Source organism: Rhea pennata, chromosome 2, assembly GCF_028389875.1.
Source record: "Rhea pennata isolate bPtePen1 chromosome 2, bPtePen1.pri, whole genome shotgun sequence".
In the NCBI taxonomy this organism is placed as follows: Eukaryota; Metazoa; Chordata; class Aves; order Rheiformes; family Rheidae; genus Rhea; species Rhea pennata.
Window position 1 is genome coordinate 72,687,717 of NC_084664.1, and position 25,694 is coordinate 72,713,410.

The 25,694-nt window shown below is 37.7% G+C and overlaps 1 protein-coding gene across 1 annotated transcript in view; it reads right to left on the reverse strand.

The window, feature by feature from the left end:
- Window positions 1-25,694, reverse strand: part of LOC134136209 (dynein axonemal heavy chain 5-like) — a 162,285-nt gene that overhangs the window by 38,044 nt on the left and 98,547 nt on the right. Inside the window, exons 60-68 of the mRNA XM_062567962.1 lie at window positions 23,193-23,360; window positions 17,397-17,615; window positions 13,087-13,263; window positions 10,052-10,246; window positions 6,862-7,017; window positions 6,401-6,583; window positions 3,104-3,274; window positions 2,319-2,697; window positions 946-1,217 (exon numbers count right to left, since the gene is read on the reverse strand). Coding sequence (XP_062423946.1) covers window positions 946-1,217; window positions 2,319-2,697; window positions 3,104-3,274; window positions 6,401-6,583; window positions 6,862-7,017; window positions 10,052-10,246; window positions 13,087-13,263; window positions 17,397-17,615; window positions 23,193-23,360 — 1,920 coding nt within the window. The remainder of the gene's footprint in view (window positions 1-945; window positions 1,218-2,318; window positions 2,698-3,103; window positions 3,275-6,400; window positions 6,584-6,861; window positions 7,018-10,051; window positions 10,247-13,086; window positions 13,264-17,396; window positions 17,616-23,192; window positions 23,361-25,694) is intronic.

The window sequence follows — 25,694 nt, forward strand, 5'->3', positions numbered from 1 at the left end:
ATAAGGAAGATAATGGCAAAAACAAAGCTATCTTTCCTCAAAAATTAGTGGTTAAAACCACTATTCAGAGGCATTCATTTTCAAAGATGGTCCTGTAGAACAATGCAAGTGTTGGAGGATGACCCAGTAGCAACTTTATTATTTCCGCCTGTGAAAATTGTGGCAGATAGAGATCCCATCCTCCTCTCCTATTAGCCAGCTCAAGACTAGAAAAGGAAAAAGGATGGAGGGAGTCTTATTCAAGAAAAGCTCCTTGAGAAAATGGTGCCCCCTAAATACACATGGATGCTATCAGAACATGTAAGGGTGGATTTATGGAAGCAAATCAGAAGTGCTGCTTTTCCATGCAGCTAAAGACATGAAAAAATTGAAAAGAGAATGTTCAGTCTCATGCATTTCTGATAGATACATATATATATAAAAAGTCCAAATATCATAGAATGTGGAGAAACTGCTAGCCTATTGGAGTTTCTCTTACGGTATTTGCTATGAGACCCTCTTTTATTACTCCTTGCTCAGCATAGAGGGACAAATAAGTGAACAAACAGTTCATATGCTATTTTAATACATCTGTGATCAAAATGATCTCGTCTCTTTCAACTTCTTACGTGAAGAAATTGGGATGAATCTTTTAACTCTCTGGAAGAATGCAAGTGCTTTACAAGTTTAAGTACGCCACTGTAGAAACTCCACACACAGGAAAAAGACTGGTACAACTAGAACACAATTTGTTTCATGTTTTGTAATGCCCTTTCTAAATCATTACAATTATACAATTGTCATACAGAGTCATTAGAAAGACCCCAAAAATCTTTCTGATTTTTCAGAATAGCTCAATCTTCAACAAACATTATGATAAAAGCAAAGTCAGAGAATGTAAGTTTGGCACCATAGCTCTACATGAGATGCCACAGAGTATAAAACTTGCATGCAAGTGCATCTTACTTGCGCCATCGTATGAGCAGGGCACCAGCTACGGAAAAGGAGTAGTTTACGGAATTGGTCCAGTAAGCTGTCATATCCATCAGGAATAACAGCTCTTTCAGGTGCTTCTTTATCAAACCAAGCTTTCCAAGACTTCTCATTCCTCACAATCTGCACCAGAAGTTGATTAAAAGGGTGCAAGCTAGATAATTGCACAAGATTGAGCCATGTCATATCAGGGATCCACTTTTTTGGTTTTGGTTCCACAGAATTCAGATCTAAATTGGTACCTCCTGCAAGGTGAAAAATATAAAAGAAATCATCACAGTTAACACAGAAAAATGACAGGCAATCATAAGTATTGCTTTCTATAGTTTAGCGGGTGAGAATCTTTGCAAACCAGGACATGGGGACTGAGAATTTGCATGGAAGAATTATTTAACAAAGATGGATTGAGGAAATGGCCTCAGAGCCACTCAAAGTTGTATACAGTAGTTCTTGTACTTCTTTGTCTTTACCTGTACAGCTGGAAAAATACTTGCCTACCTAAGAAGGTGCTCAAACCAAGTCCTCTCTCCAGATGTAGGAAGGACCTATGGATAGACCAATCTCTCTTCACATAGACATAAGAATGAGAAAGAACATGGGTGTGCATTCCATTCCGGCACTGTATAATTTTAAGGGGCTCTTTGCCCACCCATGACGCCAGCATCATGACCATTTGCACCTTCAACACAGCTAAAAGAACTTTAAATTGGTATTTGCAAAGCAAACGGAGATCTTTGGATAGCAAGTACAATGAGGGGCAGCTCTTATCTTGGGGACAGTGAGTTTCACCTCCATCAGAACTTTATAAACTTTATTAAAACTTTCATTGTTATTGTATCTTAACAGTGACACACATCAGTGTTATAAAACCAAGGAAGCTACAGGCAACAGCCTTTTACATGTAGTAAGTTTCCACGTTTTTTTAATAGTAACACATGTATGTGTTATTGACTTTTCATGCATTCTGGTGCTCACTAGCATCTGACGGCTCACTAACCATCAAAAGAGGTTTTGCTGATTATCCCCAAGCTCATAAAGACAGGCATGTGGTAACAAGTGCCCCAGAGAAAATTACATGGTCTTTTACAAAGCCTTTTCTTGTGCATGTTTTCCAATATAAAACAGCTAAATAGCTTCATCTTTTTAACATTATTTTGAAAATGAATAATTTCATTGTTCTTGTTTCAGAAATTTTTTATGTTAAACCTCTGTTGAACTCTACATGCATGCATCTGCCAGTTAAAAAACATTAAGGTGATGGAACATATCAGTAGTGCAAGCACTGCAAAATCTACATTTGGCAATTCACAAATATATGTAGACAGGAAGATTTTAAGAGAAATTACCTTTGATGAGTGTCTCAAACTCACTATGTGAAATCTTCTTGGCCTGCAAGTCAATCTTTAGCGCCAGAAGCAATGTAAACAGGAATCTGTGATTTTCATACAGCCCTCGAACAGTATACTTGAAGACTTCATAAGTGAGGTGCTCAATTATATAGGCTACCCTTCTGGCTGTGATTTGAGATTTCAGAGCTCTTTCCACTGATAGGTCAAAAATGCCAAGGAACTGTCGTAAGGATATTTGGTACATGACGTTAACCAAGCTCATTTCCACAATTAGAAAATAAAGGATGCTACCACGACCAGCAACAGGCCGAAACTCTTCACGTGCAGTATTGATTTGTACCTCTGTCTCCGCTGCTATGTTTAATTTTTCACTGACCTGAAAATCAATTGAAAAGACCATGCTGATTATGCCATGTCACTTCTACTTTATATTGCACAGGCAAAAAGAAAAGGTCTTGATTAAGATAATAATATTTTTAGCCAAGTTTTGCTTCATTCTGTCAGTGTTTCAACAGAGTCATCACTTGTTAAAACAGGCGAGCACGAGCACAAGCGCAAGAGGACTGATTTTAACTTACATCTGCAAAGTATGCCTGGACTATTCAATAGTATCCAGGTAACAGGTTAATTTTGCAAAATGTGAAAAATGATAGTATTTCTATTATTTACTTAAGAAGTCAGACATTATAGAGTAACTCTGAATGGAAAAACAAAAAAAAAAGCCTATTGATGATTTTAAAATTAAAAATGCAAAATATATCTGCAATGTATTCAAAATTCACCTCTTCTGCTGTTGTTTTAGTGATTCTTAAGACTTCTATCAGAGAATTATCTTCAACTAAAGAGCCTTCTGTGCTGGATAGAAGGAAAAGTAGATTATCTTCAAGTTCCTGCATTTTCCTTTTGTTAGATTTTACTTCTTCCATTAATTTGACTCTTTCTGCTTCCAGTTCCTGCAGTCAGAAATTTTATTAGAATATTTAAGATTTATTCAAAGGAATTTCCGTATAATCATAGAATCATAGAATTGGTAAGGTTGGAAGGGACCTCTGGAGATCATCTAGTCTAACCTCCCTGCTCAGCAGGGTCACCTAGAGCATGTTAGACAGGGTTGCATCCAGGCAGGCTTTGAATATATCCAGAGAAGGAGACTCCACAACCTCCCTGGGCAACCTGGTCCAGTGCTCTGTCACTCTCACAGTGAAGAAATTCCCCCTCATGTTCAGACAGAACTTCCTGTGCTTCAATTTCTGCCCATTGCCTCTTGTCCTTTCACATGGGACAACTGAAAAGAGTTTGTCCTCGTCCCCTTGATACCCTCCCTTCAGGTACTTGTACACATTGATAAGATCCCCCCTCAGTCTTCTCTTCCCCAGGCTGAAGAGGCCCAGCTCTCGCAGCCATTCCTCATAGGGCAGATGCTCCAGCCCTCTGATCATCTTTGTAGCCCTGTGCTGGACTCTCTCCAGTAGCTCCATGTCTCTCTTGTACTGAGCAGCCCAGAACTGGACACAGTACTTGAGATGAGGCCCCACCAGGGCTGAGTAGAGGGGCACAGAAAAGTTATGATTTCAGTCATGTCAGACAGATTGGGAATTTTCCTGCTATTTCTGTAAAACACGAAGAAGTATTATATAATGAAGTGATTTATATGTATACTGCATTTATTTGATTAACGCAGCATACAGAGGAATTAAAATTACCAGAAAAAAACTTCCTCCTGGTCATACACAAAGCATTTAAACTAGTTTCCAGCGGGAAGTGATAAAAGGCACATTACTTTATATATATATATATATATATATATATATATACACACACACAGAGTAGGATCAGTTCTACAGAACGTTCAGATATGCATTTAAAGTCATGCTTAGCCTAAACCAGACACCCCATCCATTCTATTTGTAATTCTTTACAGCATATAATCTTTCACAAAAAGAGCAAATATACAAGATGCCAGACTTCTGTTTGCAAGAGGATTTCATGACCACATTTATAACACAACAGCTAGCTGTTCTGAACAGAAATAGTGGCAACAACTTCACTATCAAAGTTCAAGATGCTGATAATTTCTTTTTAATACTTACAGGAGTAACCTTTAAAGCTGAGATGAATAAACACCTCTTTGATCATATATTTCATTCATCACTACAAAAATCTTTAAGAATATCTCAATTTATACTTCAGCTCAGTAATCATGAAGTTGTCCTCTCGCTTGTATTAGCGAACTTACTTTTCAGACTCTCTCTTTATGCTCTGTCTTATCTTTGAACAAAATTTATCAGAATTCCATTGGTTCTAGCTAACTATGGCAGGAGTTTTGGCTCTTATTGAGACAGAATGATTTCTTCATGTATGATAAAAGAAAGAAGTTTAATAAATGTTTATCATTTGCAACTATGTCCCAGTGCAGCAAGAAGCACTAATACTAAACAGATACTCTTGCAGTTTGGTTCAGCTGATACACAGCACTGGATTAAATATTTTTTAGTGAGCATATTTTTGCCCCAAAATGCAGTCTACGTGTTGCTATATATGTTCAACATGAATTCACCAATATATTTGTTCAGAAAAAAACAGAGTGAGGTTTCTGTGTTTGGGAAGCAGTATTTTTAGAGTCCAAAAGTGCAAGCTTGTATACAGGCTTGTGAGAAACCAATTTCACTTACAACTTGGCGAAAAAGAATTTAAACCTCTGTCTCCCATCAGAGGTCCTTAATCACAATGCTACTGTTAACTTGTGGTCAGGATATTCCCAGCCACTTCTGCTGATGCTGTTCCATTTTGTTTATATAAATATCTACCAGAGTAAAGTTTAAAATTCTTAAGTCTCACATCCCTGGCATTTGCCCCAAATGCTCTGCTAGTGGATAGCTTTTCCTCAGTACCTCCTTTTCCAGTTTTCATGGAAGAATTCACTTGGCCAGGAAGTTTGGGTATAACAATGACTTTGTAGCCTCTAGCTGTGATTCTCAGACTTAAAGAAAGGTATTTAAATTCCAGTTCTTATTTCAGCAAATGCTTATTTGAGCAAGGTTGAAAAACATCAGCAGGAGAGACTAAGCACCGCTAAAGCTCTGTGGTTAGAATGTGCTCTTGGGAAGTGGAGGAAGGAGAAATACATTTCATCCAGTGGGGAAGTGCTCTCACATGAGAAGTCAACCAATGGTTATTGAAAGCAGCAGCTCTGTTAACCCATGTTTTAATCTTCGTTACTTTTCTCACAAACATGCAACTGTGAAAGGGTTTTTTTTTGAACATTTTAAATAGGAAAGTCATTCCATTTAATAAGAAATGAGAAACGAAAGAAATATTTCATTTTAGTGTGACTGGACCATGACATTCACTTATTTATTGGTATGATTGCCACATTAAAAAAGCAATTTTTTCCCTAATATCCATGATAGATTGATTCCTACATTTTTGGATCACCAGGCTGTTAAATTAGATATCAGACAAAAAGAAATAGGATCAATTTAGGAATAAAAGTTAATTTGGATGACTTCTCGGATTTTTAATTAAGAAATAAAAATACTGAAAAAAAAAACTGGGAGAGGACTTTCTTCCTTAACTTTGCTCCCAGATAATCAATGGAAATTTTAGTAGGTGCAGGCTCAAGTCAGAGTGGAGGGCTCCTTAAAAACCCCATATCTCCTTGCATAGTACAGTCTGGCTGGCAAAGTAGTTCAAATTCACAACCACTTTTTCATGAAATTTAAATTAAGTTAAAAAAATCAGAAATAAAAGATTTTTCTGACTGAAGTAGGAGACTTTGCTATATATGAAGAAACAAAGATGCTTTATTTATATCTTGTATATGCCTGTAATGTATTTTTAATTAATAGTTTTCTTTCTTCCCTTTCCAAGGCTGGATCTTAAAAAAAGTGTTTAAGTCCTTCCATCCCATTAAAAAATAGCTTCACATTTTCCTTCAAGAATGCATGAGAACTTAACTTTAATTCACAGCTTTGTTTTTGCATTTGATTTTGGACAAGACAAAATATACACAGTTACAGTGCGAATACTGAACAAGCCTTCTCTCTATACAAATATTGCAAACTATTAGATCTAGATACCTGCTTTTCTGTGAGGATGACACGGCCAAGGAGCTGGTCTTCCAGCCCTTTCATAGTAACTGTAAAGTCAATCACTGTTGTTCTTGCACTGATTTCTGGAGTATAGGCAGGATTAGCCAATTTTGTTGTAATATAAAGGGTAAACCCCTTCACCAGATCTACCTCCTTGTCACCAACTTTCACCTGAAAATAAAATGTGTTATTTATTTTTCTAAACTTGAATGTAAAAAATCAAGGTTTTTTTTCCAGTGAAAAATAGATAAACCCCTTCTTTTTACTTTTGCATTTACACTTTTTACACTTTCTACCTAAAGGGTAAAAAAGGAAAAAGAAAATTCATGAGTTTACTACTCATCTTTCTAAGTTTTGCAAAGGTGTAAATCTCTGCAGTATCCACACTATCTGTTCACCCCACATCTGTCTTACTGTCTTTCTATTTTCATGTTCACAATTCATCTTACTTTGTGTGCTGAACCAGATTTTATGACATTTTTTTCCAAAATGTTATCTAGAGCAGGATCAAGTTCTTCTCCAACGTCTTCTATTAACAAAGGTCGGCCAAGGGACAGGCAGTCTTCTACGTGACTTCTGAAGAACTTGTGGTTCATAGCTGTAACCTAGGAAGATTGGTTCACACATATTTGCAGCACATATTTGCAGCAAAAAGAGAACAGTATAAAATCTATTGTAACTTTAAAAAATTGTAATTGTCCTGGGATAACTACACAAATCAGTACATTTTAGATGTAATGAACCAAAAAACTGGCCTATGTAAAATTAATGCTTTAAGAATAAGAATTAATTAAAAATTTAATGAATGCTTTTAATATTTTGCTTTAAGTTCAATAGAAAAGGGGAACGTACATTTTGTTCTTCTTTAGTTATCTATCTACCTATCTTCTTAGTTATCTGTCTACCTAGGTAATCATCTTCATACTTCATCAGTATTAATGGTTTTATGCTCTAACAAGAGGTAAGGAAATACAGGTAAGGAAATATTTATAGGATTCAGTCAGGGAATCTATCTTGCATAGGAGGCTTGTCGGGACAAGGTATCAGTTATTAAATTTCCACTTCAGTTTCCATTTCAAAATCAGGTCTTAAACTTGCTAAATATCACAGTGACTGCTTCTCATCTATTTAGATCTAGTGCATTTACTACAAGCCTTTGAGATGAAAATTGAATCACCTTCCCACAAGCCTGTTATGACATAGTTTTGAGGTCGTTTCTTACTAGAAAAATATAGGATAGCCATATTTTTTAAATAAACAAAGTCCTTGTCTTGCAGGCACTATTCTGAGAAATGTTTAAGATATCTAGAAATATATTACACAGGCTTAAAACAATATAGTATTTAAAATTTAATACTATCTTCCAGCACTCTATACTTTTAACTTTTTTAAAACTTAGGTATATCTGTATTCACCAAAATATTATAATGCCTACACTTTTAGTCCAAATGAAACTGATGGAGGAAACTGCTCTCTCACTGATCAACAAGATAACTCTGACAAGATCATTGCCAATGGAAATATTCGATGGTAAAGGCATAATCTAAACACTTGGGTATTTAGACTACTGACATAATCCTGTTCCTCCTTGACTTTACAGGGAGAGAACTCCGATTCTTATAAATCAGCTGAAACCTGAGCCATTTTGTCTTAAAGTCCATACTTAGCTTCATTAAAAAAGTCTTCCTGTGTACCTACAGTTTGCATCTGTATCCAAAGCTGCAGAAGTGCTGAGAGTACTGAGCAGCTCAGTAGTTAAGCCATATCAAGATTCACAAATTTCATAGGCTGTATATTCACACACACTGAGCACAGGATAAGCCTGGTAAACATTTTTCTCTGGTTCATCAGTTAAATATGGTAGCCTATAATGTATAAATAGTGGGGAAAGAGGAAATGGTATTTGAATATTTATCTCCTAGTCCCCCAGTGCTTTGGTGAGTATGCAATACAAAATTCTTAAATAACTACTGGATCAAAGAATGGAAGGCCTGTATTCACAGTTCCTTCCCACAGAATGCTCTCAGACAAGGGACTAATGCAGCCATGTGGAAGGAAGGTAATACACACTCCGTTCCACACAGGGGAGGGAACTGAAGCTAGAGCTTGGAGAAAATATTATCTTTTAAGGTATTGGAGAGAAGGCTATTCAACATGGCAGAAACAGTCAGCACAGGTCCCTAACTGAAGGACCTTTACACTGTTACTCCAGAGCTGAGCTTGGCCACCTTTCTAAAATCCTAAGTAGAAGATGCAAGTCTCAAAAAGGGAGACTATTTATTGTTTTCTGTTAGTTTACCAAAAGAGCTTTTCTTGATCCAATTTTGGGGGGGGGGGCAAAGTAAGGTTTGATGTAATTTAGAGGAAATCATGTTATCTATTTTATGATAGTGGATTTCATACAGTCACAAAATATCTCAATTCTCCTGTGACAATAATTCATATGTTAAAGGACTTTTTCTTTGTATTTTTTTAAAAAGATGGGTTTTTTTTTTTTTTCCTTGAAAGATCCTTAAATATTGTCTTATATTTTTCTCTTTCTTCTCAGTTAATACTTCCTGCTGCTAGTTGTACTTCTATACCATTTTTGTGGCCATGTTCCACAAAATCCAGAAACTGGATTTGATGTGGGGTTGAATGCTGGGCTTTTCTTATGAGAGCTAGGAAATAGGACAGGAAATAGGCTGCTCCAGAAGGGCAAGGATTTACTTAGCAACATCTCCATGGTGTCATCAGCTTTCAGAATACCATCATCTTTAGCTTCTTTTTCATTTTCTTTTCTTATCCACACTCCCAGTTTGAGTGGTGTGATAATCTAAAAGTTGTAGGATAGACCTGGATCATTAACAACTAACTCTTTGGTGTCATGATTACACGACATGACAGCCAGAAAACACACCAAGTGTCAAGATTGTTATAATAAACCATCTTAGATTTATTAGTGTAATGCAGCACAGAGGGTAGACTGACTAGAAAGGAAAAATAAGCGGTTTGAATAAAATACAATCCCCAGATCCCAAAGAACACACACTGTTAGATGAAAAGGAGGAAGACTAAATAAAGTAAATGATAAATATATTTATCACGTGCCCTTAATCATGAAGATGTATACTAAATTTGCACTCTGTGTTTTGTATGCCTCATAGATGGCTAGATTTCCATTCGACCTCAGGCCAACGTTATTCCCTTCCAGTTCTTCCCTTTTTCCTATTTCTATTTTCCTCTTAAATGGATGATTGTAAAATGTTATTCCTATGCAGCATCAACTGCCTGATACTGTCTTAGTTTTGCATGTCATTTACTTTTCTCTTCCAGCAATTGTTTCTTTCTTTATGGCAAAAAATTCAAAAATTCATCTTAAATATACATATGGTATAATATATAATCCCAGTTTGCTCCTGAAAATGTCTCTGAGAGAAAACAAAGTCATACAAGTTATTTCACTCTGATACATACAGGTCACAGATTTTGCTCCAGTCTTATTTGAACTTCTGAGAGCCCAACAGTATGCCATGATCAGATTCATGTCACTGTAACACACGGCCAAAGTATGGTGATAGAAAAATAGTTATATTGTTAACTGTGATCTGACATCTCATGCACAAAAACACAGACACACAATTTAAGTGAATAATTTACCTGGAGTTCATTATTCTTTTCCTTATTTTTAATCCAGATCTTTCCTTGACCTTGTGGATCAATCAACAAAGGGTATCTAGATGCTTTTGTGACAATGATGCCATTCTGAATTGAAAGGTCATCATTTGGAAGACCCTGTAGGTTCCACTCACCAACCATAGCATTGTCAACAAGCATATCAGTAAGGTTCAGATCCTAATACAAAATATTAAATTACAAAATTAGTACCAGTAGGAAGGGTTTTACTAAAATGTTTAACGGAAAGCTTCTCTTCCTATTCTGATCATAATGGGTAGTAGAATATATCTGGTAATAATTGCTTACCTTTCCTTTCTTTAAAGTCCAGTGCCTAAATCCTGAAAGTGGAGGAACAATGAAAGTGATTTTGGTTCAAGCTTTGAACTTCCATTGATTCTCAGTGACATAAATGGCACCAAAGAGAGACAACAGAAGTGTCAGAAAAATACTGCCGCCAATTACATATCTAATGACAAGCTGATTTTCATATTGGCAAATTCTTTTCTTCTTGCTAACCCAAGAGGAGGGGTTGTCCTGTTCAGAAGCACTTGCTTCTTGTTGTATACTTGTTGTATGCCTTGGAATGCCCTTCAAGGGTGGGAGACTCGGAGAAAAGATGGCTCATATTTTACAAAAGATTGGTTTATTTCTATGAACTAATAGTAATGGACTATCATGTAAAGGTATTATTGCTATAGTTAGAGCTGGGGACAGCTCATATACTCTCTTATAGTTTGATTTGTACAGACTGACTAATAAGTTTGATTTTATTCACTATGAACAGTGACTGTCCTCTCAAGAACATGTATGTGAAGAAAACAGTGATTAAAATCACAAATTAAGCTCTCCAAAATAAGAAAAGTAGCTTAGTAATAATGTGATTTTTTAAAAATAATAAAATTGAAGAGCTTTTTAAATTTGTGTCATTTTTCACCTCTAGAATTCCTATTTTAAAACTTTTCTACATACATCAAAAAAAAAAAAAAAAAAAAAAAAAAGAAAGAAAGAAAAAGTCTGAGAATCTTAGAAAAATCACATAATTCAGATTGGTCCTGAAGCAAACTTTCAGATGCCTTGAGGCTTGTGATAATTAGGCTTAATGTTTCCACTCCTGTACTAAAAGTAAGGGAGATTCAATGGGCTATTTTTCCAACCTTTACTGTTGGAGAAAATGTATGGTGCTATTCACAGAACCAAGTGAAAGGAGACACAGATAAATTAGTCAGAAAAAACATTTTGATTATTATGGCCTAAATTCTGTCTTCAGCATGAATATATCTTCCAAGTTGGAAGGACAATTGTAGAGAGACCTCCTAAAGGTCATGGCCTAACAGCAGTCTGGGCCAGGAGAAAGCCTACACATGGGAACAGCTGTCATGTCCCATACTCCTGAGACAGATATTGGGAATAGGAAAGAGGAAGATTCAGATAAGGGAACCTGCACTGGCCCAACATAGAAGTTACTCACTTCAATAAAAATAATATATTATGTGGTAGGGAACTGAAGCAGCAGATGGGATTACAGTAGCTTAGGGGCATTTTAGGCCTCCTCTGCTTGTACAGAATTAGGCCATTTGAGAAGAAGCTGTGATGTGAGATGCACTGAGAACAGCCTTACTGGTGAGGAATATACCCAGATTTAAGTTTTTCAACTGGAGCAAACTGAATTGATGTAAATCAAACTTTGTAAAATCCAGATTTGACTTAACTTAATCATTTCAACAAGATATGTAAACTAAACTAAATTAAATGGTGTGGGTACACAAGCAGAGGGTATGAGAGGAGGGTATAAATAATTTTTTAACTGCTGATACACATGAGTGCAGAGGTAATATTTCCTGATTAAAAATACATAATGGCATGTTCAATAATTGGGTGTATTTTTTATGTCAATTGAGAATTAATCAAGCTACACTAAGATTAAAAATGAAGTGTGAAACCTGAAGAAGGAAAAATTGTTTAGCTCCATTTTGCAGATATTTTCTAGTGAATTTGGATTATTCAAATGTTGTATTTACGTAACCTTAAATGAAAATCATGGAACTTCATATTATTGGACTACTTTGTTGTTTTCACAATTTAATATTAAGAATAGTAGGTTAAAGAATTAATGATGCAATCTGTCAGCATGAAATATATGAAAAAAGTTTTAATGTAAATTCTTCCTTTATGATCTACATTTATAGTTTAAAGTGAAAAGTGCATATCCTCAGAGAAAGTAAATTTCCAATGGCAGCACATGAGACTATATGTAAGAGTGGAAATGGGGTACATTTTGCTTGACCCTTGGAAGATGGCTGGAGAATACCACTTAGCCCAGAAGCCACAGACCAATCTTCCCCCTCTGAAACATCTTGTGCGTCTAACTTTGCTGCTTCAAAGACTGTCCGGAAAGTTCTAGAAGTAGAGCAAAACCAGTTGTGGAGTGGGATTCTCAAGCATATATTCACAAGTTACTTGTATAACAGGATAACAATGTTGAGGGAGACAGTTACATCTGGTGCTTCCTTCAATACACACATTTTCTACTTTCACTGAATACTAGATGCTTTGCTTGCATCTAGTTAAGCTGATTTGCTTGACTTTATAACTCAAATTGTGGGCACAACATGATATTTGTGGAATACATCAACTATTGGGAAAAAAAATGAGACCACCTGATGAATATCCTTATATTAAGATAAACCTACTCTATTCTGATAAATTTACCTCATTTCCCATATAATGCAATTTCCTCACAGCACATCTGACCTCATGCAGTATCTCTGTCTCAGATTTGCCAGATCCTTGGCCTAGGCACTAGTCTTATGATGCACTAAAGTGTAAAGAGGATTTTAAAACATTACTTTTATAAGTTCAGTTGTTAACAGTCTTATTTTTTTATTTACTAAAAATCTGCTGGAATGTGATAGCCTATAATCAATCTTCCAGCAAAGTATTTTTCTGGAATTAAATTCTTGTAACTTTATTTCTCTGAAAGGAAAAGAGTAAGGTCAGGATAGTGCAGGAAAACTTACATTACTGTACGGAATCTTGCTGTTATTCATTTCTTTCTTCCACAACTGGAGCAGCAAGATCCTGTATTCCTGATTGAAAGGTCCAGAGTAAGAGAGGAATCCAGTGGCCAGAAGAACATTCCCCACTAAACATGTAATTTGATTTTGAAAGTTTTTGCTGCTTGCTGTCCAACGAAGCTGTATGTGAAATATTATAAAGAGATTGTATTAAACTGACACGAAACTAACATGAAGATCAAACCTATGCATTTTTTTTTCTTTCTGGTAAATATTCTCTTTGAACCAGGAGTATTTTTGGCTTTAAAAAATTCCTATCGGAAGTACAAGAGGTTTTCTGAATATTATATCTTTCTTTCTCTACAGGTTCTTATTCCCTTCCAGTCAGCTGCACGCAGCCTTGGTCAGGACCTACACACTTCAAATTGACAAAATACACACTTAACACAGCGTCAGTTTTCTCCAAAGCTCCAAATATAGGCTCTTATAGTTTTGCCTGAATTTTCCAAAGCAGACTAGACTCATAGCTCTTAAAAGACCTTACTACACAAGGCTTCAGAAAACCCACAATAAGGCACTGTAACTCTTAATTTGGTGTTAATCTTTGTAGTGGGTAAATAGCAGAATCACAGAATCATAGAATAGGTTGGCTAGGAGACGGGAGAAAGTTTACCAATCAGTTATTCCACCTTGCCAAAACACGTGCTTAACCTATAAGGAATGATAGATCATGATCAAAGGGTAAGCTAACACGGGGGACACTGTTCTGGGTGTCTACTACAGGCCACCTGACCAGGAAGAGGATGTCAATGAGGGCTTCTACAGACAGCTGGAAGTAGCCTCATGATCACAGGCCCTGGTTCTCATGGGAGACTTTGACCACCCTGGTATCTGTTGGAGGGACAACACAACAAGGCACAAAAAGTCCAGGAGGCTCCTGCAGTGCATTGATGATAACTTCTTGACACAGGCGGTGGAAGAGCTTACGAGGAAGGGTCTCCTGCTGGACCTTGTCCTAACCAACAGAGAAGGACTGGCAGGAGATGTGAAGGTTGGGGGCAGCCTTGGCTACAGCACCCATGAGATGCTGGAGTTCAGGATCCTGCAGGAAAGAAGTAAGGCAATAACTAGGATTGCAACCCTGGATTTCAGGAGAGTGGACTTTGGGTTCTTCAGAGACCTACTTGGAGGAATATCATGGGTTAAGGCCCTAGAAGGAAAGGGGGTCCAGTAGAGCTGGCTAGTATTCAAGCATCACTTCCTCCAAGCTCAAGAGCAGTGCATCCCAAGGAGAAAGAGTTCAGCAGAGGGGGCAGGAGACCTGCATGGATGACCAAGGAGCTCCTGGCAAGACTCCAGCAGAAGAGGAAAGTACACAGAATGTGGAAGAGCGGACAGGATATTTGGGAGAATTACAGGAATGCAGTCAGAGTATGCAGAGATGTGATAAGGAAGGCTAAGACCCAGTTGGAATTGAGTCTGGCAGGGGATGTAAAGGACAACAGGAAGGGCTTCTTCAAATACATCAGTAGCAAGAGGAGGACTGGAGAAAATGTGGGCCTGCTACTGAATGGGGCAGGGGCCCTGGTGACAAAGGATACAGAGAAGGCAGAATTACTGAATGCCTTCTTTGCTTCAGTCTTCACTGCTAAGGGCAGCCCCCAGGAATCCTGTAGCCTGGACGTGAGGGAGAAAGTGTGGAGAAAGGAAGACTTTCCTTTGGTTGAGGAGGATAGGATTAGAGGTCTTCTGGGCAGGCCTGACATCCACAAATCCATGGGCCTGGATGGGATGCACCCATGGGTACTGAGGGAGCTGGCAGATGTTGCCATGCCATGCTCCATCATCTTTAAAAGATTGTGGAGAACTGGAGAGGTGCCTGAGGACTGGAAGAAAGCCAGTGTCACTCCAGTCTTCAAAAAGGGCAAGAAGGAGGACCCAGGCAACTATAGGCCAGTCAGCCTCACCTCCATCCCTGGAAAGGAGATGGAACAGCTCATTCTGGAAGTCATCTCGAGGCACAGGGAAGAAAAGAAGGTGATTAGGAGGAGTCAGCATGCATTCACCAAGGGGAAATCCTGCTTAACCAATCTGATAGCCTTCTGTGATGGAATGACTGGCTGGGGAGATGAGGGGAGAGCAGTGGACGTTGTGTACCTTGACTTCAGCAAGGCTTTTGACACTGTCTCCCATAACATCCTCCTAGATCAGCTCAGGAAATGTGGGTTAGACAAGTGGACTGTGAGGTCGATTGAGAACTGGACTGAGTCTAGTTGGAGGCCTGTGGCTAGTGGCGTCCCCCAGGGCTCAGTACTGGGTCCCATCCTGTTCAACGTTTTCATCAATGACCTGAATGAAGGGACAGAGTGCCTCCTCAGCAAGTTTGCTGATGATACCAAGCTGGGAGGAGTGGCTGATACACCTGAGGGCTGTGCTGCCATTCAGAGAGACCTGGACAGGCTGGAGAGCTGGGTGGAGAGGAACCTCATGAGGTTCAACATGGGCAAGTGCAAGTCCTGCACCTAGGGAGGAATAACCCCAGGCACCACTACAGACTAGGGGCTCACCTTCTGGAAAGCAGGTCTGTGGAGAAGGACCTGGGTATTTTGGTGTACAACAAGTTGACTATGAGCCAGCAATGTGCCCCTGTGGCCAGGAAGGCCAATGCTATCCTTGGGTGCATTAGGAAGGGTGTTGCCAGCAGGTCGAGGGAGGTGATCCTGCCCTGATGAGGCCTCATCTCAAGTACTGTACTGGGCAGCCCAGAACTGGACACAAGAGAGACATGGAGCTACCAGAGAGAGTCCAGCGTAGGGCTATGAAGATGATCAGAGGGCTGGAGCATCTGCCCTATGAGGAACGGCTGTGAGAGCTGGGCCTCTTCAGCCTGGAGAAGAGAAGACTGGGGGGGGGGGGGGGGGGGAATCTTATCAATGTGTACAAGTCTCTGAAGGCAGGGTATCAAGGGGACGAGGACAAACTCTTTTCAGTTGTCCCGTGTGACAGGACAAGAGGCAATGGGCAAAAACTGAACCACAGGAAGTTCCACCTGTGAGGAGGAACATCTTCATTGTGAGAGTGACGGAGCCCTGGAATAGCTTGCCCAGAGAGGTTGTGGAGTCTCCTTCTCTGGAGATATTCAAAGCCCACCTGGATGCAGCCCTGTCTAACATGTTCTAGTTGACCTTGCTTGAGCAAGGGGGTTGGACTAGATGACCTCCAGAGGTCCCTTCCAACCTTACTAATCCTATGATTCTATGATCTTAGACTTGTGCCACATAGCCATCAATCTGGATTTGTGCTTCCCTTGTTATCTGTATATGTAAAGAATTACCACTTTGCTTGTTACTGTGCACATGCACAGTATCCCTTGTTGTAATCTATTAATTCGCCTTAAACCCATGCCCCCTGAACCTCGTCATGGGCCAATGTTCTGCAGTGCCTGGAACAGCTCCCTCACTTCCCTGCAAGGTTCCTGGGGTTCTCCTTGTGGTTCAGTGATTTCAGGCTAATAAACATTTAATAACCTTACTCCAGAGTGGCATTTTCTACCTCTGCTTATTCTGAGTATCAGTTACTACCATTAACGCTCTTTAAAATTATAAATTCATATGAAAAACATGCCAAAGCATCTAAGATTTCAGACTGATACATTTGAAATACAGCAATGCAAACAAACAGTGAAGTCTGAGCCTCGTAGGGTTCAACAGTAGTAGGATTTTCAAGCAAAGAATCATCAAAGCTTCCTTTGGAAACCTTCAGGTTCCATTAGTCACTGAAGCCAGCAAAATCAACATAGAAAAGGAATAGGAAAGGAAAACTTCAATGCAGAGGATAGTGATTAGCTCATAATTCTGTCAAAAGTTCCAGTAGCAATCTGAACTTAAATTATAATTCATAAAATTAGTCTAATTTCAAATTACTCTTCTTGTATCCTTGCTGAGAAAAGAGTAATCCTACTTATGAATATTTTAGGGCAATTATCTAGGTTAGTCTGATTCCTCTTCTTACTAAAGATTAAAGTAATTTGGCTCCTTGGCTTTAAAATCTAAAATTTATCCCAACACAAGTCATATGACATGACATAAAGGTTCATAGAGAAGAGTTAGACAACTCAAGAAATCATTTTACTTCATTAGCTTTGCTGAGTTTAAGCCAAAAACATGCACATAACTAAAGTACAGAGACCTGTAATATCAAGATGTCACTTTGCCTTGAATTTTTCAAGTATTAGATTGTTATGATTGTTATGGTGCATTGTTCAAAATTCAACACCTATTTTGTACTAGAATCCTGCTTATATGTGCTAATACCTTTTCTTCACCTAATCCTTCAATCAAAGCTGTGGCATTGTTCATCTTCCTTCTGCATGTCTCAGCATCATCTAGTAAGGCCTGCTTCTCTTTCACAGCAGTATCATACATGGCTTGTACTTGATCCAGTTCCATCTGCTTCTCATCCAGCTGACTTTGTGCACTATTAAGTTCAGTTTGAGCAGCTGCAAGCCTTGCTTCTTGCAAGGCTAGATTTGCCTACAGACATTTTAAAGTAAAGAGTGGTTAATAGCTATTATTTGGCAAATGCAAATGAAACATCATTTCCTTTAAAGGCACATATCTTACTGCACTGGCACTTTTTAAAATAATACTTTTTAAAAATAACAGCAGTTTTTGCTTTATTTACTTTTCAACCTAAAGCTGGAATGCAAGCATAATATTAAAATTTTTCATTGCAATCTTAAAATGTTTTCAAATAATATTTTCAGAATGATCTATTAATCGCATAAAGATTAATGGTTTGAAATCAACAATACTCTTCAAATAGCTGTATACTAGTGATATGAGGTAAACTATACAATGTTATCTGTAATCTCTTCAGTGCAAAAGAAAATTAAGATTGTGCCTCACAGATTATAAAATGATGATAATGGAAACTATTCTTCTCTTATCTTTCCCACTAGTTACTTATTCAATACGTAACAAAACACGTAACATAAACAAACGTACATACATACTTGCATACCACATACTTGCAATTTTTACTCTGGAAGCTAAAACTCTACAGACATTTCTCACCTCTCTATATAAATTTGAAAGATTTTGAGATCTAGGCATGATTTTAAAAAAATGTAGCAAGAAATCTAGTGGATTCCAAGGGACAGGTCTGTCAGCTGGGAGTTAGAGAAAAGTATCTGTACTAATCAACAAAACAGTACTGCTGTAGGAGCTCAGAATATCCCTGCCAGCAATAAATAAATAAATAAATAAATAGATCAATTACTGTAGCCGCTGTGTCTGTTGACAGGTCCTAGATACAGACAAATACATTATAATGGAGATAGACGGCAGAATGGCCACTCATAAAATTTTCATCACGTAGCTGAAATATTTTTATTCCACTATTTATCATAGAGTACATTAAACAATATGTTCTAGAGATAAACCCTGTTATATCAGTAGACCAGTCTTGTTAGGAACTGGCCAAGCAGATTTCAGAACCACTTATGTTTTTAGGGAATCTTGGACTACTAAGAAAAGTTTAAATGCTACAAGGGTTCAGAGTAGGTTATTTAATGGTTCATTTTATCCTTAAACTCTGTGAAGGCTAAAAATGGGAGCTTAAGGTAAAGTTATGACAGATTCTCTCAGCCACAGGTGACAGATAGTGAGGTAATACAGAGAACAAGATCTTTGGAGAGTTGGGAGGAACAGCCTAGGTAGAACAGCTGGAAGAACAGGAAACTTGCATCTGGCTGTATGGACTTATATTTCACCTTAATGTTTCCAACAGCAGTACATGATCTTCAGTGGAAAAGAATGGCCATGAGAATTCCCAGTACATATGACCACTGATACATTGTAAACACGAAATCCTCCTCCCAGATCTCCCTTCAGCAATAAACTACTCAGAAAGGTGAAAAAGAATGACAAAATTGACTTCCTTGCTCTTAAAAGGCTATCATCGTTGAAGATCTGGCCATAATGGAAAAAGTACATCAGATGAGTACAAGGGAAAAATATACTGTATTCTAACATGAAAAATCTGCGTATTTGTTGCTCAAGCCTTTATATGGATCTCTGGAAGATGACTTAAGATAAGATACGATTTCATTGATAATTCAGTCAAAGATTTTAACCAATTTGAGGGTAATCATAACAAAGGTAGTAATACATTTTGGTATTAGTTTGATTTGGAGGTTGCTTAAATCATATATGGTTGCTGACCAATATATGTAATTTCCCAAGGCAGAGACACTACTTGTTTTAGACTACCCAATGAAATCATCACTTTTTACTCTCTTCCTGCCTTTTTTTTTCCAACTCAATTTTTCAAAATTACACAGCTACAAATACCACTTTTATATTGACATCACTAGCAGGTTGGCTGGCAGCTTTCTGCTCGGAGTTTGCCATGAGAACAGGAGGCAAATTTTGCTGGGTAAGAAGGCTATTACTGTTGCAAGAAGCTTCTTAAAAAGATTTCCAGTCAATTACAGGAAGGCCACTGTGGCATTTCTAATTTTAGTGACACTTCTATGCAAACAAGCTTCATACCCTTCATTTCATCCCTCTGAGTCATACAGCAAAGAAATAATTCAGAATTTATTCCAGTTGAATGTAATGGAAGAGACTGAATAAATGGACTTTATATAACTGAATCATGAGGATTCAAGACATGAAATCCACATTCTTATCTAAGCATCCAGTCAGGTGGACTATATATTTGAATATGATTTGGTTTGCATCAGAGCTGCTGCTTCAGTCATTTTTTGCCACTGGCACTGTATGGATCCACATAAACAACCCTTTCTGTGTCTCCTCCAGCCAGCTCCTCTACCTGCTCTCTGCATCCATCTGCACAGGCCAAATATGGAGATGGTCTCTGTGCCCACAAGAGGCACAGAAAAAACAGTCAATTATTTTGCCTTCTTCTGAAGAGCCCTTGGAGAAAGCTGTAGCAGGTGGTGAGATGATCTCGAACCTATTCTTTTTACATTCCACATAAAAAGAGGAAAAATAAGCAGTGTTACAGGCTACAGCTATAATATGAAATTAAACACGTCCAGGACCTTTCTTTGGCACTGAGGTTTACTGGCATAACACATTAACTGTCATAGCCTCTAAAACAGTATGATTCCTTGCAAACAGCCTCATGGAAATGGTCTTTGAACCAGGCTAGTTCCCAAAAGTTGCCCACAGATTCCTGAGAAAGTGCTGCTTGGCCAAGAACAAATTCATACTACAGACTACTCTAAAAATTTAAAATGATCACTTACTAGTGGCTAGTAAAATTCCCTAGCAGTGTTTAATTTACCAATATTGACACAGCCATAAGCTCCTCATTGATTCTTTGCAAGCTCAATTCAGCAGAGCGTAGAGTATATCTGACCCTGATCCAAGAAGGCATTTAAATATATGTTTCTCTTTAAAAAAAAGAAGTTTCACATTCTTAAATATTGTCTCAGTTCATGAACAGAAGAATTCCAGAATCTCACAGGACCAACCTCAAATCATTGAAAAGAGCAGCTGTTTCTTAGTTAATTCAGAAAATGCTGCTATAAATAGGAGCCATAAGAAAAAGGCAGCTGAATCACCACAGGTAAGGAAGAATTAAGCTTTCCCAGTGCCTTTTTTGTTTCAGTAATCTTAGCTTTCCAACAGTAATCTTAGCTTTCCAAGTTCAGTAATGTTGCTGTCCATGGAGATGTTGATCGAGCCACCACATCTCTTGTACTCAAACCTCACACATTGTAACACTCTACTCATGAGGCTTGGTGGATGTTTTGGGTGTCCAGCTTTGCTTTTTTCTTCAGTCCTTTCCCGGACACATTGTGTCTCACTGATGTCTCCTCATGGACATACACTCTCCTGCTGCTCACTGATCTAGATCACTACGGATCTTTCACATAAAACAATCTTTCTTCTAAAAGCTCTTAAAATCCTAAGCGTTTTACTTCAGTAAGGAGACAAGCAAAAGCAGAAAAGGCAACAAAGACTTGCACTTAAAATAGCATTTTACATAGAGATTCCTCAATATCAAACAGAATTCATAAACCGTAGATCAACTTATTCCCTTAATCATCCCAGCCTAAGTAGAACTTAATCAAAATCTCTGGAGACATCTCTAAGGGAAATTATACACTTATACATGCTATTTAATTGGAGGCTAACAGATTCACAGCTAAAATCAGGACTCTCTAATTCTTCTGTTATATTCTTCAACTACTGGATAAATAGCCAATAGTGTTGTCAGAATTAATCCAGCAGGCCTTTTTACTAGATGACAAATTGGAGAGGAACAGCTTATGGTCATGTAGAAGGTTTATAGGAAAGTAGTATGTACACATGATGACTGCTGTACAATAAACTACACTGCATTGCTGGCAACATTTGGTTACACATTTTTTGTTGTTTATGGTTCTAGCTGATCACCTAGGTGATGGTTGCAGACTGTATTTAAAGAATGTATGTATTCATTTCTAGGGATGAACTAAGTTTTGTACACTGTATTTACTAAAATATGAGGCCTTAGTCTATTAATTAGTTTTCACAGGTTGTTGCATTTAAGATTAACAAGACATTGAGTCTTAGTTAAGATGCAATTTAAGCATACATTGGAAGGTTCTTCCAAGTGTTTAAAGGAGTTTGTCTTCCAGAATAGAGGTGGGGATAAAGCAGTTCTATTAAATCACCTGCTTTTCAGCACAGGATGATTCCCTATACTAGTACGTTATGCAGTCTAATTGTACAACTTACTATTTTACTAGCATCATTCCATTGCTTCCTGTAATATCTCCTGCATACTTTCAATAGTTCCTCCCTCTGTCATCTTCTCTTTTTAAATATTTTTAAGTACTATTACTACTAGTTCTACTTTGCCATGAAGTGCACGCTTAGGTTTTCTCAGCTTCACTATGACAATAATGTAAATACCTGCATACAAAGTTAAAATTATACATAACTTTAAATCACGTGTGTACAACTGAAAACTGCAAAAATATTTTTGCAGCTTTCAAAGAGCTGTATCTGAGTATAAATCTACTACTTCTTCAAGGTATTGTTGTTTTATATCTCTCAATAGCTGCATTTCAAATTCTATTTTCATTAGTGAATATCTCATAATTTGGAAAAGCAATTGTTACTTATTTATTACAGAAATATACACTTCTCTATAAATTACTTGAACCAAAAATATCATGCTTTTAAAGGATTTGAATTAGATTTGGCTAGATACACTGTTAGAATAAGCCAAGAGTTTGGAACATACAATTAGTATACTACTTATATAGTAGTAGACTGAATATAAGTACAGTGGCTAAACACCAACTGATATGTATTTCTTCAGAAAACAGCAATAACATTCCCCTATAGAAGCAATGTTTATAAAACACTACATTCAAAGTTCTTCATTTTTCATATGACCACAAAGGAAACATTTCCAAGAGAACAAAACTATCTTTAGGAATACAAATAATGACATTTGATCTCTTTCTATTGTAGTTTTGTAGAAATTTCACTGTTCAGACAAAAATTTTCTATGCCAGGTGACTGCTTAGTTTGCTATAGATGCAAACTGCACCAACCTGACTTTTGTTTGACACTCAATTTTCCTTAGAAGAGCTGAATTCCAGATAAAGTCATTAAATTCTTACTTCATTCAAATTTAAATTCAAAAACTGTGTCAAGCATGGTCTCCCCTCTTGTCGATACTACTGAGCACTGAGTATAGGGAGTATGCTCCTTCCCAGGCCAATACGACCCAGGAGAAGTTTGCTTGAAATTAGGGTGCCTGGCACCAAGGCTGAGAGCAGAGACAGTCTCAGTAATTCCTGCTAGCAGATAGCCAGGCTGTGAAAAGGACCTAGGCACTAAAAACTCTCATGGTCAACTAACTGTGTTCACGTAATTAACAACTGTATTACAGTATAGCTGGCCAAGGGAAAAAATTGCTGGGACATCTTTAACCTTTAAGTGTTTGGCTTCACCACTAGTGGTAAAGAACCAATTTCTTGAAACTTGTTCAGTATCTTTTTTAGACAAAATAATACTTCTCCTTTCCATTCAACTATGCTTATCTCTCAGAAAAATAAAACGAATGATATGAAATACCTTAAGAGGAAGGACTTCTTTATTAATACCATAGAAGTAAACCATTGCTTGTGTCCATGAGCAAAGACCTGCTACGTTTCCACACACTTTTTTAGCAGTCTCCAGATTATAATCCTCCATACCCAAATAAGGCTCTAAAAGCTCCACAGTTTCACCTGTAATTGAGTCCTAGTTAATAGAAAGCAAAAATTATTTTCAAAACTGGATTTTAGAGTAAAGTCCACAGAAACATTTTCCTTTTTAAAAACATGATGTTTTAAAAACACCTCTTACAGAATATGTGCATTCAATTGTTTGTTCACAATATACTGTGTTCAGTATTTTTTTTCTATTAGAAAGGCCATTTGTTGCATAGCAGGGAAGAAGGCTATTATTTACTTTGTCATTGCTTCTGAACCTGTGCACCCTGAAAACATTGTGTAGATTTTTGCAGCCCTGGAAATCATTTACAAAGGCAGTACTGAGATGAAGTTTGCAGGGAACTCGCACTCTGCAATGAAACCTCTGCAGAAGGGTGAAAGATCAGTTTTACATGCATTTACTTTAACATGGTCCCCTCAGTTTTCTCTCTTTTAAAATTTACCTTGTTTTAGCTTGTGGTCCATCCAAGTCTAGCTATATAGCCTAGGGCCTCTTCTACAGGTAAACTTTAAGAAAAAGTTGTAGACACATTCATCTCAAAGTGCTGGCATATGGAGCACCTTCACTCCACTCCATAATAAACATTCTTTCTACTTTTTTGACTATTAATCATCTTCTAGTACAACAGCAACCATAGTCTTGTATTCGGTTCTACATTTCTTTTTCTTTCGGAACAGAATGTAATACTCTAAAATTTTGTATACCTGTCATGCATAAAAGTTTGAGGTTTTTGAGAGGATTTTTGAAAGAAATTTATTGCAGAAGGACAACTGAAAAATCTGACATTACATACATACTAATTTAAGAATAATTTTACAGTGCTATACTTCTAGTTTTCATTCATTTTCATTACCTTTTCCCTAGGATTCCTGGACTGCTCAGAACATGGACAAAAAATGAACTGACCTGTAAAATTCCACAACACATATTTGTGTTTAAAAGCAAAGCACAAACAGTTAAAGCTGCAAGGAAGACAGAATGATGCAAAAAGCTCTACTTGGGCACTTGAATAAAAGCTAGCTAAGATGTGTCTGCGAAGTGCAGGACCCAGCAGTAAACATAGCACAATTTTCCTAATCCTAAATTCAGCTGGAACTGAAGCTATTCAGACTACGAATTGTCAGTTAATTTGTTCTGTAACTCTGAACCTCTTTGAAATTGTTTGTGCTGAAAAATACAACAAGCACTTCTGGGGATAATCAGGTAACATCCAGCACATTGTTTCTATTTCCCTCCCAGAGCCAAGGCATCACTCTCATTCTTAGGTCAGTGCTACCACTCCTCCACAGTTCCTTATATCTGCCAGGTGGGGTTGAAAGGCTGGAGAGAACTGGTGATTCACTAGATGGGGGACTGTAAAACAGAGCTCACAGCTGTTCTCCCTGTCTATCAATCAACACGGGAGATGTTCACATGACAGAGATATGGAAGTGCATATGTCTCTGTAGTAAAGAATAGCAGTGTAGATGGGAGGTTAAGTTCAAATTACTGAATTTGGCAAGTCAGTGTGGCTGGCAGTAATGATGCAGTTTAACAAAAAGTAGCAATATACAAGCTAAACTGAGTCTGCCACAGGTTCATTAGACACTCTGCCAGGCACTGCTCAGCTTTAGTTGTCAAAAAGCCAGAGAATGAGCTAAGGCTGAGATATGGCCACATCTCCTCTTCTCACCTGCTCTCACAACTATTAGCTATGAAGGGAAGAGCAAGATGCTTCCTTTAACTCTTGTAAAGAACAGAAAATCAGTTTTGTGTGAATTGCTTATTTACAGTCAAGCAGAAAATAGTTCCTACTTCCATTGCAAAATGCTGACTTCATTTTGCATGGAATAGATCAATACTGATCTCTATTTGACCTACAGGATTTACAGATACTACTCACACTTGTGGCTCCATGACAACTCAAGCTGCTCTAAATTATTGCAGCTACGGTGCTGAACCTTATTTCCTCTCCTCCTCAATTAGAGGTTCTTGTTATATCTTTAAAGTCATCACCAATATTCAGTAAGCTGGTTTGGGAGCTAATGTTGCAGAAACCTAAGCCAGCAAACTAGTGATTAGTTTTCTTCCGAGCTAGCTCCCTGAGCCAACTGTAGCACCAAACAAGAACCAATGTGATCACAAAAGAGAATGTCAAACATGCAGCTAGGAGAAGCAAAAGGATGACACTGCAAGGAACTGACCTCACTTCATTGCGGCTGCCTTTTTACCTGAACAGTAAAAAGGATTCCTTTCAGCTGCTCACTTCATTATGCTAATCTTGGACTTCTCCCCCCCTTAAAAATCTTTTGAAAACATGAAAAGACAAATCTTTGACAGTGATGGTTAATCTATAATTATAGAAGTGCCAGAATAAAATGG